This window comes from Blennius ocellaris (assembly GCF_963422515.1).
Source record: "Blennius ocellaris genome assembly, chromosome: 20".
Lineage (NCBI taxonomy): Eukaryota > Metazoa > Chordata > Actinopteri > Blenniiformes > Blenniidae > Blennius > Blennius ocellaris.
The window spans coordinates 14,036,107-14,053,747 of record NC_137669.1 but is presented as its reverse complement, the minus strand read 5'-3'; the positions used below and the strand labels follow the sequence as shown (position 1 = coordinate 14,053,747).

The following is a 17,641-nucleotide window of genomic DNA, read 5'->3' as shown; positions in this document are numbered from 1 at the left end:
GCTTTTAAAGGAAGATGGGGGTGCCGCTGGATCAGCGAGGGGGCTTTGTGTGCGAGTGCTGCACCCTTTTTCCGCATGCTTTTCATCTGTTCACTCGGCTTGTTTCTCTCCGGTCTGTTAATGTCGACTTTCGTGCCACCTCCTGCCAAGCGGGGTAACCGGAATTAGACGACAATATGACAATATGTCTGCAAGACAACCGCGAAGCGGGACCCGGAGGGTTATGTGACACTAAAAACTTTACTTCACAAGACGGTATTTACAAAAAAAATCCCACGTTTAATGAACAACAAATATATGGTTATGTATAACTGAAATTACAATAGTATAAAATGCAATATTTCTTAAGCAAATGAAACTATGTTGTGCCATTTGAATTGTCGTCATAAGATAAATTACAAATAAATCACTCGATGCTTGTTAAGAACTCGATATATAAACTTGTTCTTTTCTGTGACCGATTTATAGGAACTGTTGCTCGTCCCTGAGGATTTTAACGACTTGAAAGATTTTTAAAAAAAAATCATTATTATCCAGGTAAATCGAAATGTGAATTTTTAGACTGCCAGACAATCCATTGAAAAAAAAAGAGCCATATCACAAAGTGCCCGTACTTTACCACAAACTGTAAATTTTCAGGAACAAATTAGTTGTTAATGCTCACAGTGAGATTTTTCTCACTTACAACCATCTGCCAAGTCTTTTTTTTTCTCCCTGTTCCCTGTGGTTAGAATTAAAACCAGCAGGTGGCGCTATATCCCGTGAGCGTCTTACTTGTGTGTTTTGAGGGTTATGCTTGACATAGTAGGGTGTACAGTTTCAGAGCTGTCCAATTAAGGGCTTTGCACACAGCGTGCGAACAAGAAGAGGATTTAACCCAGGTTTCGATTACAATATGGGGGAGGATTGTGTATCCAGCTGTAATGGGTACATTCCCAAAGGGGTGTTAAAACAAGTTGTGTACAATTAGTGTGTCTATTTATTCTTTCTGGCTCTCATGAGCACTCAGAATTAACTTGATATTAGTAATGGACTTAAACATGAATTTCTTACAGTAAACAGTACACAATATTAAACGAACCCATATAGAATATGATACATTTATGAAATATAATGTGACTATGTATGTATACATGCAGTTAAGGATTTTCTTTCTTTAAGGTTTTTTTTTTTCAGTTCACCTTCTCATTTCCAGTCTTCTTATTTTAAAGGTTCTTCTCAAAGCATAGGCTAAATTAATCCATAAGCCTGAAATATGACTAGACTGTCGATTTTATATTCCACGTGGAAAAGTCTGACTTGAACTCTGCAAAACCAGACTTGTCAGCACAAATATATACAGCACAAATAAGACATATCAGTACAGAATACATGCACACACCCATTGAAGTCATGCATTTGTTTGACTTCATAACAGGTGGGCAACAAATAAACCACATTTATATGGGGCAACTATTTAAATGATAATAGCTGATATAGCCTTAGGGAAGTTCTTGTGATTCTATAAATATTTCAACACTGAGTCAACATGTAATTGTGCAGTCTAGGATTGTATCACTCATTCATCTGAAAATAACTTTAACTTACATTGCGAACCTTTAGCCTTCACATGCATATCTTTACTGTAGCATGCCACACATATGCAACATAACAGAGTTTTGCATGATTAACCTCAACCAAAATAACATTACATCAAGTACATAGTACAACGTAGGGAAACTTGAAATAGGTAAAGAAAAAAAAAACCTAGCAGGAAATATTCAATCCAAAACATATACGTGTAAAGGAATTGCACAGAAAAAAATTGTGTACAAAATACATAATGTGAAAACCAGAAAAGTACAGAAAGAGGATTATTACACTTCCAGTTTTCTGTGAAGGGACTTGGGTGAGGTTTAATTCTTCTGGACACCAGCAGGAAGAACAGGTGACATGAAAGGTATTTCTTTCAAATATATGCTGGCCATCTTATAAAATCAAGCATCTCGTCTTTTGAGAGAAAAATGTACATTCAAATGTAACGTAATTAGTTCTATACACCTTCGAAGGTCCTCGAGTCACGAAATAAAGGACAGTGGGCGTAGAATCGAAGGTTTTCAATGTATTAAAAATGCTAATACATATCAAACAATGATCAAATAATGACGTGTCTTATGGGCCTTAGTACTGTTTGACGCCGTCAAACTGGATCCACGTGCTCGCCTGTGTTTACACTGGTGCGTGGTGACGTCACACGGCGCCCCGCCCCGCACGTCGCGCTGCCCGGCAACCGCACAAGAAGAGAGAGAACAGGAAGATCAGAGAAAAGTGAACAACCTGCAGACTCTGGACATTAAACCTCTGCAAACCACGATCGGCTCTGCAATGGAGGATGCACAGAGAGGTAAATAACTTACTCGAGTGTGTCAGGGTGCTGTTGCGTTGTTCTTTTAATTGTTTCTTTTCGCACAACAAAGTAACCGAAGCTGCAAACTTTGAGTAGCTGAAAGTCCCGCTGGGAAACATATGCTACTTTTTAAGTTTGAAAAAAACCCCAAAAAAAACCCCAATCACTTTTGTGCGTCTTTAGGCAGAGAAAGCAACACAGATAATTTAGTAGGAAGACAAATTGATCCGAGACATTAATGTTATCGTTTAATTAAAAAAAATGAAGACACGGAAGTCCAAAACAACAAGACTCGTGTTTCATCATTTCACTGATCGCCGAGTTGCTTCAGTTCAAAACACCCAACGAGGAAGTTTTTCCGTTTGGGTTTGAGAAAGAAAACAAAACTTTAAAAAAAAAAGAAGTTTGGCGTGCTGTGGAAAGTTGACGATGAAAACGCGTTGAACCTGTACAGGTTACACCCGTCGGACAACTAATTCTAAGTCCTGCAAATTACCCTGATTCATGTGCTTCAGTCAGGTGACGGTGTCTTCAATCCGTTCCAGACTTTTCTATTGAAAATTAAGTGCTATACTTGGTGTTATCTGACAATTGCACTCGTCACCCTGCTTCAAAGTTGCTGCATAAGGATTTCACGCTGCCAAATCACGCAGAGCTGTGCGCAATAAGGGCTGTGGAGGTATGCTGTGAATGAATCCTGCCATACCGGTCACCCTTACTTCCTCTCTTCTTTTCCTCCCCTGGTACTCATCTGCTGTCTCGTAGCCGCAAATGTTTCTGTTCTCAGTCAATTCGAAGTGTGCAACAATTAGACTTGCATTTCTAACGCAGCTCATCAGAAAGGCCCCACAGCTTTGAATAGCAAGTTGGTGTGTTTGTTTACCTCAGGGTGTGTTCCTTAAATAAGCCCTGACCTCATTTCTGTTCTGCAAATGACATCCCCGAGGTTTCACAGAAGTTTTCTTAAAACCGTTTGTTTTTATATTTTACGAAAGTGAACAAGTCGACTTATTTAGTGTACGGTCAATGTTTCAGCAGAGATAACACGATACCGGTTAATAATTATGATTTCAGAATGACGCCTGTAATAACCAGGATCGCTGCCTCCTCTCCCCTTTTATATATTTACTGAAATGTTCCCTTTTTGAAAGCCATGCTTCATGAAACTAACAATATGAGTTAATTCCACACAGCTATGTGTGCTTTGTAGCATCAGCTGTTCAGAGATCAATTGCTGTTTGCAATACAAGGATCACATGATAAGGAAAATCTTGTTGAAACTCGTTTTCCTGCAGTTTTGTGGATGTATTTACCTGCATTCTTGTCGACAAAAGTCACACTTTTACCTCCCCACGTTTTATTGTACTACATTTAATCATAGGAACTATAGAGTTCTCTTTTTTTTTATGGTTCCACTGCCATGGCAACAGACTGCAGAGTTCATCTCAGTGTCACATTTGTATGCTGGTATCCATGGCAGCTGCATCCCGCCACTATAAGTACCAGCATCCTCATCAGTCGCTCACCTTGCCAGTGTTACCTGTTGCATTCCGGCTTTCAGTCGTCACTATTTCACATCATAAACATCTATTAAATTAATCTTCTTTCACCTGTTTAATTTGAATGAAATTTAAGGTCTGTTTCTGCATCCTGCTGCCAGTTTTTCAATGCAGAAATTGCACAAAGAAGAAGAGGAGGAGGAGGAGGAGGAGAGCGAGTTTATTCGGTCAAAGCAGAAAAGGACTGCGCTTCATCTCCTCTTGATTGTGCTCCTGTGTGTCCGTGACCTTCTTGATGACAAGTATATTCTTTTTCGGCTTCTTTGCCCTCCAGTTACATGAAGTTTCCCATTAGTGAGTTCAGATCATACGAGTGGTGGTTTTGGCTTGTCGTCGTGTTGAGGGAGCCTGTGGCGACCGGCACACAGTATTGGCTGTGTGGGCAAATTGATGAATTTGTCATCATTTGTGGTATCGGCACAAAGTGGAAAGATGATGCACAATATGTACATGCTGCAGAAGTTCCAGTACTCTGAGTGTCGCGCTTGGAGGCCTCGGAGTGAAAAGAGGTTTCTCACATAGGACCGCTGTTGTGCGTGCGAGCTGAAAGTTGTTGTTTGCTCTCACATCTGTTCTCAGATCAGTCTTTTTTTTCCACTGCCTTCGGCTAGAGTTTGGATAGTGTCTGTTTTTACTGCCTTTCGCTTCTTGGACAGGAACTTTTGGCCGTGCGTCCGGTCAGTTGGAAAAATGGCAAAGTCCATCTTGTTTTTCCAATTTGCCCCACTAATGAGATTGATCGCGAGCAGTGGCCAATGTTTTTGCCTTATTAGATTTCTATGAGGCACGACTGAGTGCTTTTAGTTATTGGAGGAAGTCTCTCTCAGACAACATCCCCTCCAGTGATGTTCAGATCATTTGTTCAAGGCCGAAATGAATTTAGCGGCACATAATGATATTCTCACAAAAGTTGCTCTTGTATGGTTTTATGCATCAATTATTGCAATTACAAATTCATAAACTCTGTCTCAATATGAGCATTTTGTCACATGCTTTGGAAAATAAAAGACAGATAAGAGTTTTTACCTCTCGCTCTGCTTTAAGGTATGATTTCATCCTTATCAGACATCAGGATGATTAAATAACTGATTGTCTGGATGTTTTCAGATTTACTGTCCATAGTACAATCATTTGAAAAATGACATTCACTTTGCAATATTGGTCTGTCTACGGTAAAAGATGAGCAGTTTTATTTTGTCGCTTAAAACTATATCTTGTGTTGTACAGGAAGAGGTGTTTGTTGACAGCCCTTGCTGTTGTGAACAAAAGAACTTTGGTTGTGGTGAACAGAAGCAAAATAAAATGAATAAAATATGATGTATCTGATCAGTAGTTCCGCTTTAGAGCCGCTGCAGAGCTGGTGTAGATTGTTAACCCAACTATTTTGTACATCCCACTACCGCAGATTTGAAATCGTGAATTGATGATGGTAGCATGAGAGTATTTTTTTTATTTTTTATTTCAGGCCCGGGAGCTTATATAATTTCCTCTGCGTTCAGTCGGGCTTCATGGAGAATGTTTCATCGAGTTGTGAGATTTGGCTCGGCTGTGCTCTCACCTGTCGAGCAGCGTCTGTGTTTTCTATTTGACACTGCGGGGAGAAACTTCAGGCGTCTCTGTCAAATGGAGCACAGGACATATGTAAAGTTCAAACTATTTATCTCAAATATATTGTGTTATTTATGCCCAAGTATTATTTCAACCTCACCACAGATCCCAGACCTGTTTGACAATTTGTCCTCATTTCTACAGCTTCTCATGTTTACTCACATAATAGTCATTGGCTTTAAAATAAATTTTTAGTCAGGTTGTTTTTCAACTTAGTGTGTTTTTGTTTTGTTTTGTTTTTTTTGCAAAACTGCAATCATTGTTCTCATCAAACAATATTTGGGGGACACTGTTTTTTATAACATCAGCCTGAACAACACGAGGCCAAAACAAATCAGATCTCATTGGAACGTAACATTAGAAAATGACATGTTTTGATATATTAGTCACTGTTTATGATATACTATACTTTTAAAGTGCTTTACTTTGTAGATTAACTTTGACTGCATTCTGGAAACGATCTTGTGGAAATGCCACTGTGAGGCAGCCGAGGCATGAAGGAACCTTGTAACGGATAATTATCATCACAGTGGAAACTGAACATCGGAGTCAGAAACATTATGATTGAAAAAAAAAAAAAGATGATGATTTATCAAGACAACCGTAAACGGTAGTTTAACACGGAGAAATATGCTCCTTCTTTTCTGGGTAAGAGGACTAATGCCACTCTACAGGGAGGTGGGGGTTGAGTTCTCAAAATGTGAGACTTTGTCTTGAGAACTGTTTGCATAGTGTGATAGATTAGATAGAAATGTACATTATGGATTTCCTCTGGGGTCGACTTCATCCTCGCTTTTCTTACTGGTTTTCCCATGATGGACATCTCATGAGAACCTGGTGGGCCAAGTCGATGCTTTGACAATCATCCCCGTCCCATGATTCTTGTTTTTACACCGATCATGTGACGGCGTATGCCTTGAATAGTAAGGTAATTGATCTCACGCTGTGCTTCATTAACCAGTTTAAAATGGCCGTTTGTTCCTGCTTACAGTGGAACGGGCTGCTCGGGTTGTTTTTGGCGCTCCCGTCTGTTGTGGTCATTATTTCAAATGCCAAGCATCACACCATCACTGCAATGGGCTGGCCGGTTTGTGACCGCGATGTTCTGGGATTTATCCAGCTCGGGCATAATTTGTCATTTTCTTCCAAATGAGTGTCACATGAATTCAGTGTCTCATGAACGAGGGGATCCACTGGTCAGAGTGTTCAGGGTTCAGAGTCCTGGTTTCGACCAGCAGGAAATGGTTGTAGCTGAACCGCGGGTTCTCAGAGTGTGTTAGGATGAGCCTTGCATTTGGGCGACGTATGATAGGGGAAGGGAGATTGGGAGCCGACCCACTGAGCAGCAGCATGTTTGTTTGCTGGTGTGATGAGTTACTGCGAGCAGAGCATTTCTGAACTGACCTTTGTCAATACAGGTTCATATTAGAGCCTGACCTGCAAGTCGGGCTAAAGTATATTTTGGTTATCACTCAGTGCTGTCTTGTAAACCAAGTTTAGGTATTATTCAGGCTGATTCCTCAAATATAGGATGTGTTTCAGTCTAGATTATTCTATACTCTTCAGCTGGAATCTGTTCACAGTCTCTGGAAGGTCTTTTCTGTCCTCCAATGGACTGACCTTGCTCCGGTGTCGGTGTGTTTACAGGAGCCGAGGCCCAACAGCAAAAACAGAACCCACTTGAGAATAGATCACACCAATCCTCAGATGATGGTTTAGTATATTTTGTCAGAGAAGTGCTTTTCCCCCCCTTTTGCTTTGGTTTTTCTCAGACGGTGCTTGTCTTCTCGTAATGTGTGGTATTTCCTGGAGGGGATGACGCAAACGTTCTCGTCTGCTTCGCTGCAACCTAAAAATGGTGATTGTAAGCAACAAAGGCAGGGGACACTGAGTGGGTTGTAAGTCCTTCACGGGGCAAAGGCAACTGGGAACCATTCAGAGCCACCAATTGGCCATGTTTAGCCAGAGACAATACACACACACACACACACACACAGGACACTGCTGTTTATTGCAGCCGGTGTTTTGATATTTGAAAATTGTATCTGAAGAAATTGGTACACTGATTTCCTCCAATGACTTGGAGGCACAAGTTTCATTTGTAGCACCCGGTCGACTGACACAATTGTGGTAAAGGTTTTTTTGATAGAAGCTTTTGGTTCAGTAGTTGTTCTGTCTCGTGACCTCACAGTGATGCATATAAATCTACAGTATCAACGCTCACAGTGGCTCGGGGCCTTGCTTTTTCACGCAGCACTTTCCCCTCAAACGCATACACAAATGCGTAGTGTAGCCTCTGGCACCCTCTCCCTTCCATTCTATCTGACTAGCATTACTGCTGCTTCAAGCTGGACCGTCCACCCTGGATTAGCGCTTTGCCGTAATCTGGGCCACTGCAGATTATGCTTTTCATCTAATGCGCCCCCAACACACACACACACACACACGCATACACCACATGACTGGCCCTCACAAATGAGACCTCTCTTATTTCCTCCTTGGATGACGGGCGGGATGGCGGAAAGCGAATGAAGATGTGAATTGGCAGGCGGATCTGAAACTATCGAAACTGGAGCGTCGTGCTCTATGACTGGAGAACCAGCTTCTGATGACATCACTGACTGCACACACAGTTGCTTGAAGGATGGACTGGGAGTTGACCTTTGGGATTACCGTGGAGAGGAAGTAGGAGCAAGTGTGTCTGCTGCTGCAGCTGCAGCTGCTTGAGAGACGAGGTGACTTATTAACAGCCAGAAAGGATCTGACAGCTTTCAACATGTCGTCTCAACACAGACACAGAAACTTGCAAAAACTGTCGGCTCTCTGAAAAGCTTCTCCCCTCGTGCACACGTGCACTTCCTGGACAGTCCGTGCATTTGTCCACCGTTCAATGCCAGAGACCAGCGAGCGGTCGACAGGGAGACGCAGGGACAACCAGCACATGCCTGGATCACATGCAGACAATCAGCACTTTGCTTAGGTAGTAGCGGCGGCGGCGGCAGAGTGGAGCGAGTCGCTCTGAGCAGCAGCCGTGAATATGGAGCCGCTGGAGGAATACCACTCTCCGTTCGACTTTGAGCAAGGGGTCAACTCCAGCTACCTCTACCTCTCTCCAGCCTACGGCGACACGCCGCCCAGCTCGCCCGCCGTCAACGCCAGAGGTAATCACAAGGAGGAAAGGGAGAGGCCACGGGGAGGACGTGTCCACGTGCATGTGTGTTGGAAACGAGACAAAACATGGGTTTGGTTCATTGACCGGCAAGAATTTTTGGGGAGCACAAACAAGAAGGGGGAGGGACTAAATGGTCATCGTCAGTGTTGTGAGGGAGGGCAACCTGCAGCTTGTTGTTGTTTAATTGTGAATTTCTTTTATTCCCATGGCTCCGATTACTTTATTTCAATACCGTATTTATTATTCTGGAAATATCCCTGTCTTTTTTTTTTTTGTCTTTTTCCTAAAGCTCAATGTGTCACACGGAATATCGATCGGATCGTGTCTTTATTTGTAGATCGTAGGGACGCATCCGCAGGTTTGTTCTCAGTATTGACGACCCGACGCAGTTGTGAAGTGGTGAGCACTCTCACCTCCAGTGATGGACGGGTGACCCGACCGTGGTGTGCTCTAGTTTTCCCTCAGGCACTCTGCGACCCGGAGGTGGATGAAGCTGTATAAATGATTGATGGGGGGGGGTTCTGCTGGCAAAGTGTCATCCAAGACTAAAAAGTAAGATGATTCTTACGATACATTGACACAAACTGAGAATTTAATTTTTTTAAAGATTGTATTCCCTGTTTACATCTGCTACTCGGCATGATAAACATGGATATATTATCCTATAAAGTAGAGACTTTCTCTGTGATTAGGCCTCAAATTGGCTAAAAGAGATGCCAAACTTTGAATACTGTGGATCCTCCAATTTTGTTTGTTGACTTTGCTCTTGGACTGGAAGTGCTCCATAATTTCCTTCTTTCTTCGTGTAGCTGAATCATCCCGTTTAAAAATAGCGACAGCTCCAGTATTACAATGCAAGGAGAAATGACTCGAGTTCCATGGAACTTGAAGAAGTTCGCAGCCTTCCTTCAGTGGAGATGCAGAAAACTTTGTTAGCCCGTTATCTCTTCGGCCACTCCCCAATAGTTTTTATCCAGACGTTTACAGCCACACCAAGAAAGGAGGTCACGGGGCAGAAGTTGACAGGAAATGAGCTCAACCAGAGGGATTGGGTAGTGATGTGGGTGGGTAAGGAGTTTGGTGCAGCGAGCCAAACTTCTGCCCACACTCCCATATAAACTTCTCTGTGTTTCTCTCTTTTCAAAGCACTTAGACTTGCTTCAAGCCATAAGTTTATTCACACAGTGCTGCTTGTAGAGCTCCCTGCAGGAATACATCGCTTTTCTTTCCTTTTTCTTTTCCTCCATGGCAGATGTGCTCGGTATGAGCTACCTGCCAAGGTGCTTGAAGAAAAAGATCAGAATCGATGCCTGTAGCAACATACCAAAGGTTATGAGAATAAAACACTGAGGACTGCTAAAATAGTGGGCTTGTCCTATTAGTGACTCAAGGACAGGCAATGTAAGGGGAAGTGTCTGTTGCACAATGCGGTCTTTGTAAGCAGGTGTGTGTGTGTGTGTGTGTGTGTGTGTGTGTGTGTGTGTGTGTGTGTGTGTGTGTGTGTGTGTGTGTGTGTGTGTGTGTGTGTGTGTGTGTGTGTGTGTGTGTGTGTGTGTGTGTGTGTGTGTGTGTGTGTGTGTGTGTTGTAGTGCTGGAACACTGCTAATAGGAAAGTGAGGGCAAATGTGAGACAAGCAAGAGATAAGAGGCAGAAAGAGCTGAAGCGCGAATGAAGCAAAACGCTTAAGAAAAACAGTGGGGGTGGTTACTGATGTCTCCACTAAAGCGGAATTTCCTCGTCTTCCTTTATGTCGACTCACTCTAACAGTGCTCTTGTGTTCCCTTTGTCACTTTTTTTTTTTTTTTTTTGCTGTCAATTCAGGTCCAGACAGCTCGCCTTATTCCCGCGGTGTTGGTTAGAGGAAACGGTAGCTCAGCGTTCACAGTGACACCGTCCCTGGATTGACTTCGGGTGTCGGAGCTCCAATGTGCCAGTTTGCAGGTTCTCCCTGTGCGTGGTGGCAGTTTTCCTTTGCTTGCATTCCAAAATCCAAAAGCGCGTGAGATTGTTTGTGATTCAGTCTCAATCCACTCTGGCCTCGTTCACAATGCAGGGAAATGCGACACAATTCAGATTTTTTTTTTTTTTGCTCAGGAGTGACTCGTAACCGACCTGTTATGTGGCCGGGTTAAGGCTCAAATTCTCTCTTTTTTTTTTTCACACCAGACCCAGGCCTCAATCGTATGTTGTACTGATTCGGTTATTTTCCTGCATGCGACTCCCTCGTCATTGACGTGTGACTGACGTGGCGGAAAAGCGCCGGAAGAATCGGCGCCGCCAAAAATGTTAATGTTAATGTGCTCGTTTTACCCGATTCTCCTTCTTTCCTTCATTTTGTCTCGATGTTTTTCAGCTCGTATTTAACCACTAAAATGGCTTTACACGTGCTGACCTGTGTTGCCAGATATGTCAGGTATCCCCCAATTGGGGAACCAAATTCTCTTACCTTTTATTTTTGTTTTTTCTCCATGCATTTGTGTGTTTATGACGTGTTCTTTATGACACACATAATAGTTTTATGGCTTTAACATAATTCCCACACAGGCTGAGGTTTGGGCTGTTTATTTTTTATTGCGGTGTGTGGTTTTTATATTGTTTGGGCTGGAAACAGTGAGTCATATCTGGCAACTCTAGTGCTGACCAGTGTGCCATGCGTAAAAAAAAGCGCACTCGGTGTGGGACTTCACGTTGTCTCCTGCACTCTGGAGCATGGAAGTGGTGGTTTGTGGTTTTCTGGCAAAAAAAAAAAAAAGCCACTGACCCGCACTATTACAGCGGGAGAAAGTATAGCTAAACTGAGTCTTTACAACCCATCTGGCTCTCGACACCGCATTCTTCGCTGTCATGTTCACTGCTATTTACCACGTAAACAATAATGAAGGAACAACATGATGCTTTACAAATAAACCAGTTGAGGAGCTGAAATACTTAAAGGGAACAAAGGGTTTGTGAGAGCTTTCCAGACAGTTTGAAGGAAATTCCACAGCCTGTATGGGAGTAACGGATTGTTGTGATAGTTGTGTCTATGTCCTCACCTCACTCAAGTCTCGATTATGTTGTTTTGTAAAGCATCTGCCTGTGGCACTAAACAAGCAACGGGAGCCAATGCGCTGGGAGGAAAATTCATTCCAAGTGGCATTTTTTACAAGTTGCCCTCCATGTGAGGGGAAATAAGTGAAATTACTCTCTTAAGGAAGGTGTTTTTAACAGAAATTTTAAATTGAACGCGTTCAATTTAGAAATGTTTCATTCCCCATTGAATGCAATGAAGTAATTAGTCAGTCAGGAACCAGCTTCTACTTCCCTTTTCGTCGCTCTGTGAAATGTTGAGAAATACGATCACATGAACGGCCCACGTGAGAAAAGGTGCACCTGCTCACGTCGATGTGCACTAAACAGCCTTAGAGAGGACATTAGTGGAGATTGGACTGTAGGGGACACAAATTGACTCCGTCCTCTTTTGTGGTTTGCAGACGAAGCTGCAGGTGCTGGGAGCTTAGCTTAGCTTAGCTTGGCATGAATATATTTACTTCTTGGATAAGAAGAATGTATATTCTCTCTAAAAGAGAAACCTCATTTATGAAAATCTGCTATATGTTGATAAGGGTAATGTATGTCCTGAAGCCAGCATCATGTTGGTGGCTGTTCAGATTTATTTATTACACTTCTGCCTGTTTTCCTGCTGAAGGAAACACCAAAGAATATTAATGAAGTTACTTCCTCTTTTTCCAACTTCTCCCCTTACCACTGTTATATTATTCATTTTAAAGGCTTCCCCCTTTTTTATATTTAACACTGTCCTTTTTTTTTTTTTTTTCCTCGTCTTTGTTTCTGTATTTTTACTTCCTCCAAATAATTGGCCGGACTGGATAAAAAGACAAATGACCTCAGAGGCAGATTTGTGTCTTCCAGCATTGTGTCATGAAGCGGTCACCGAGACACAAGCAAGAGGTGCAAAAGGTGCTGATGATTTCTCTTCTTCTTCTTCTTTCCCATCTCCCCCAGGTGCTCAGGAGCATCCGGACTCGGTCCCAGAGCTGGGAGAAGATGCGATGGCGTCTGTTGGCCCGCCGTCCTCTCCCCCCGCCATGACGGAGGAAGAGCGCCAGGAGCTGCAAGAGGAGCTCGCCAAGGTCAGTCTTTCACGCCACCGACGGAAGCGCCGGATGAAGCGGCGAGCGGCGAACGTGTCGCCGTGGGTGACTTGCACGTGACTGTGACTGAACATGCCAGGGAAGTAACGTGGCTCGTTCTCGTCGCTTCAGCGGTGTCAAAGTGCTTCACGGTCTGAGTCACGTTCCAATATTACAAACCGCCGCATGAGGTGCAGCGTCTTGCCCAAAAATACACTCGGATCCATGCGCAAGAGTGAGACGGTGGATTGAGCTTTGGGATGCAAAGACGACTCGCTTCAATCAGCTGATCCACTGCTGCATCTGTCGCCTCATCCCAGTTGTGACTGATCCTGTCCCCTCATTGTCCGTCGCTCAGAGGAATCGGTGCAGGCATGAGAATGGAAGGACCTGCGAAGTCCCACCAAGAAATATGGGGAATCTTCTCACACTGAGGCTCATCCCTCATCAATACATTAGTAGCTGGGAATATTAAAACAAGATCAAATGATAAATGATCCAAACTGGAGATTTAATCCATTTCATTGATGTGTACTCTAATATGTGTGTGTGTGTGTGTGTTCTCAGGTTGAAGATGAGATCCTGACTCTGTCCCAGGTGCTGGCGGCCAAGGAGAAGCAGCTGGCTGAGATCAAGAGGAAGCTGGGCATCACGCCTCTGAACGAGCTGAAGCAGAACATCACCAAGACCTGGCAGGAGGTCACCACCTCCACCGCGTAAGTCATCCGACACAATCTATTCTTGCCAGCCAGTCTTTGGTGTTGAGGGTTCTGATATCTCTGCAGTAGTCGGTCCTTTGATTGACAAAAACAACCCATCAGAAACTTTTCAACCAGCGGCTCCGTCATCTGTAATTTCCTCATCGTATCCACAACTGCTTGGCGACTGTCAGCAGAGTTGAGAAAAGAGCTCCTTGTACGGAATAAGATGTCAGATGTCTTGACGGGCTGCAGCCTGTGTGAGACTGATGGGTTTTATATTACAGGAAATGAGCAACATTCTGATGTTCTCGGGCTTTTTACAACGGGGGGGAAAAAACATTGAAGTTTTGCTCTGACCTCAATGCCTCTTTGCAGCCTTTGAGCCTCCAGTCTCGATTTGATCACAGTCATATCCTCCCTCCGGCTGCCAGCTTCCACCACCACCACCACCCCCCCTCTCACCATCTCTGTCTGTTTCAGCTACAGGAGGACTTCTGATACTCTGTCTCAGGCGGGGTTAAAGGCCACAGCGGCCTTCTCCAATATGGGCTCAGCGATCAGCCGAAAGTTTGAAGACGTCAGGTGAGTTGGAGGGAGACGGCGCTTTTAAAAAGCCCAAGTCTCAATCCCAGCTTACTGTGGGTGAAAGCGCATCGCTGATGAATTTTTGAAGGTACTCGCTTCACATCGTTTGATCATTTCAAGAATTCCCCTCTGAGGATCAACAACACTATTCTGTTCCACAGTTGTGCGTATCAGGTCCATTCTGTAACTAATTGTCTGGTGCAGGACACTGTTAAAATTAACCTTTGTTGATTGTGGCAACCCAACTCGGTGTAATTCTTTATTAAACCGCAAATTGATGACATTACTGTGATTTCTGCGAAAAGAGGTCCCCGAGTTCTTGCCAAAGACTTCTGCTCCCATATCGGACTCTACTCGGTTAATATTTTCCCCGATTACACGCGGCTTTAATAAGCCAACAACAGATTGTAACATGAGATCTGTCACTCGCTGATCCTCCCAGTTCCTAATCTGTCTTCTCCCTTGTCATCCTCTTTCTCTCTGGATTACCGAGCCGCAAACAAGATTATTAGCCCCCTCAGAAGCCGCGGTATGCTGAGAAGTGCAGCCTCTCAGATGAGCCTAAGCTGCTTCAAAGTGGGGGCGGGGTTTAAACGATGACCCCCGCCGAGGGGGGGGGGGGGACACATGCACTTGCCGTGTGGTAGTTTTCCGTTTGTCTGTGTGATGACATTCTATTCATAACGTGGGATTAGCACACGCCCACAATCAATCTTAACTGGATAAAGTGGGATTTGTTGCGTTTGTTCACTTGGTGCAATTAATGAGGGTTTGTACAGTACGTGAGCATGTCTTTGTATTGTTTGTTTTTGTTTGTTATATGTGTGTGCAAACTTTGCTGCTACGCTAAAATAACCGCTAACGTGACGCTTTGTTTTCCTCAATGCTGCCGGACAGCATACACTCATTACAACACTCTGCTAGTATGCCGGCCATGAGGTAAGGGGGCCCTGCAGGAGTTCTCCTAATGTTTGTTTTTTAACACGAGTCAAAGAAAGTTTGTTTAGCGTTCGTGTGTCGGAGAAGACAAAAGAACTCGATGTTTTGTTTTATTTTCTTCACGTTACTTACATGAAAGTGCTGCTTATCGGTTGGTTGACGGTTCAGATTCGACAATCCCACTCAGCCAGGCGGCAGTTTGCTCCGGCAAAAAAATCTGGAGACAAAAGTCGAGGCGGCATTTTATCACCTGTGAGCTGAGAAACTCCCACAATCACAAACGACCAAACAAGCCGTTTTCTGCGCAAAGAAAAATACATTTTTACCATTAACAGACTGATGGAACTCAACTCTGTCTTTCTGAAATGTTATTTATACCGTCAATGATCCGTAAGAAAACTTCAATGTGTGAACCTTTTTAGAAAGGGCATCACATTTCCCCTCTCACCTTCAATTTTCAAAGTAACTGAATCCAATGGGGTCGCTTTCGAAAGTTCCCCCATTGTGGGTATCGAGGATCAGATGACATGATCTCGTAACGCTTAAACACAGGATGTCCAGCTGTTTTTTCTTTTTTTTTTCTCTCCCCTCCCCCTTTTGAAACACAGTTTTTCTGATGAAGTCAGACTGATTCAATCAGTGCGGGGCGGAGAGGGAGGTCGTCACTCTGTTTCTCTTTCTTTACACAGGAACGCACCAAGTTTCAAGACATTTGAGGGGCGAGTAGAGACACTGAAGGTAAGGGATGAGAAAAAAAAAAAAAAATGACCCCAGATATTATACATGTACACTGTACACTCGCCTGCCGCGTCCATCAACCGATGACAGAAACTCAATGCCACGCAGGAAGAATATTTCAGGAACTGCTGATCCACCAGGACTTTCCATCGCCAACAATCTCTAGGGTTTATGGATGATGGCCTGAAAAAGACCACTTGCGTTCTGACTTCATCGCTGCAGTTTTGCACAATTTCTTCCTCACTAAGAATGAAATGAGTCACAAAAACGCTGAGGAGGACCGAGGAGAACTCGCTTTGCATTGAAGCATTTCACAATAAGCCGTTTACGTGACCACTTCAGTATTCTGATGTTTTAATGTTCACGTTAGATAATCTGACAGGTTTGCGATACGTCAGGATATGTTGCCCGTCGTTCATGTAAATTTCTTGTCATGTTCCGTTTGGGTACGTCGCATCATGTTGCATGAGAGAGAATCGTCTGTAACGTCTCATTGATTTGACGGTGAATCAGTGTCGATATCGATGAGGCGCTGTCAGATTGTGATGGACTCTTCATCCTGAACGCAAACAAATTGTCACTTTGAATCATGTTTTTTTTTTTTTTTTTCTGTCAAGATGGATTAAAGTTCCAAAGTCTCATCGTGTGATGAACCGAGACATTGGCTCGACTTGTTATTATCGCTCTCTCCATGTATAACAATGTGACTATTCTCACTCTTCCAGACCAAGATGTCTCCCTCCACCTCCACCTCCGACCCTGCTGACCAGGACGGCGGCCTCCCTCCCACGGCCGAGCCTCTGGGCCCCCAGCCGCTGGACTCGCCCACCGACGACTCACCGATGCACTGAGAGCGACCTCTCCACCCCCTCCACCCTCCCTCCTCACTTGACCCTCTAACCCCTCCCGGGCCCTCACCGCTCACGCCCTTAACTCCTCTGTGCCAGTCTCTCTTTATTACAAACAAATGACTCACCACTGGCCTCCTTGTGATCTAATTGTCTGCTTGCTTCACCCTGACATGTGCTTCTCTCTCTACTTCGCCAGTGTGGAAACTGAAAGCATGCAGACATGAGGTCTCTCCACGTATTTTTTTTTTTTTTTTTTTGGAGTCTACTCGGGCTGGAGATGGGACAAATGCTTTCCTCTCTCTTCCCTCTCGGCCTTTATTAAACCAGCAAACACTCAAAACATGCTCCAATTAATCGTTTATGGAATTCATACTTCAGTGTTTACTTGAGTGGAGAAAAAGCCATGATACTTTTACTTGATTAGAAAAAAAAAAAAGATTTGACACTTTGCATGTGAGCCAGACTTTGTCTTGAAACTTGCATTACGTGTTGATATTATAAGCACTCGGTGGGCCTCCTTTCCGGAGCGACGCTCGGTAAACTGTTTGCTTCCTCCTTCATGTTTGCCTCATTGTTTTCTTCCTTTTTGGCATCACACACTCATCACGTAGTCGATAACACTGTTCAGAGTTTGAATGTCAGGTCAAGGTAAACCGTGTGTTGTCGGTGGTTTGGGTTGAGAGCAACAGCGCAAAATCTTGGAATTTCAGTGTAAAATCTGCCTTTTTTTTTTTCTGTCCGAAACGCTCGGACCGTTACAGGAAAGCAGCCAAGATCAGCAGAACGGAGGCAGAGCAAACATGGCGTCGGGGGCTCAGCCTTGACCCCGAGCCCAGAGCGAAATAAATGTCTCTTCCAGAGCCAGAGTCAATATTTAAACACTTGTCCATTGTTTCGGTGAGGGAGGCAACACTGTGCCTCCCCACCATGTGTGACATACAAGAGCAATAAAGAGAAGAAAAGCCTGA

At 43.8% G+C, this 17,641-nt stretch overlaps 1 protein-coding gene across 1 annotated transcript; it reads left to right on the top strand.

Moving 5' to 3' along the window:
- The first annotated feature begins 2,297 nt into the window (after positions 1-2,297).
- tpd52 (tumor protein D52) lies at positions 2,298-17,641 on the top strand. The gene is made up of 6 exons (XM_080515794.1): positions 2,298-2,383; positions 12,732-12,859; positions 13,427-13,575; positions 14,041-14,142; positions 15,774-15,822; positions 16,548-17,641. The coding sequence occupies exons 1-6, from the start codon at positions 2,365-2,367 to the stop codon at positions 16,671-16,673; spliced, it is 573 nt and encodes a 190-aa protein (XP_080371920.1). The 5' UTR covers positions 2,298-2,364; the 3' UTR covers positions 16,674-17,641.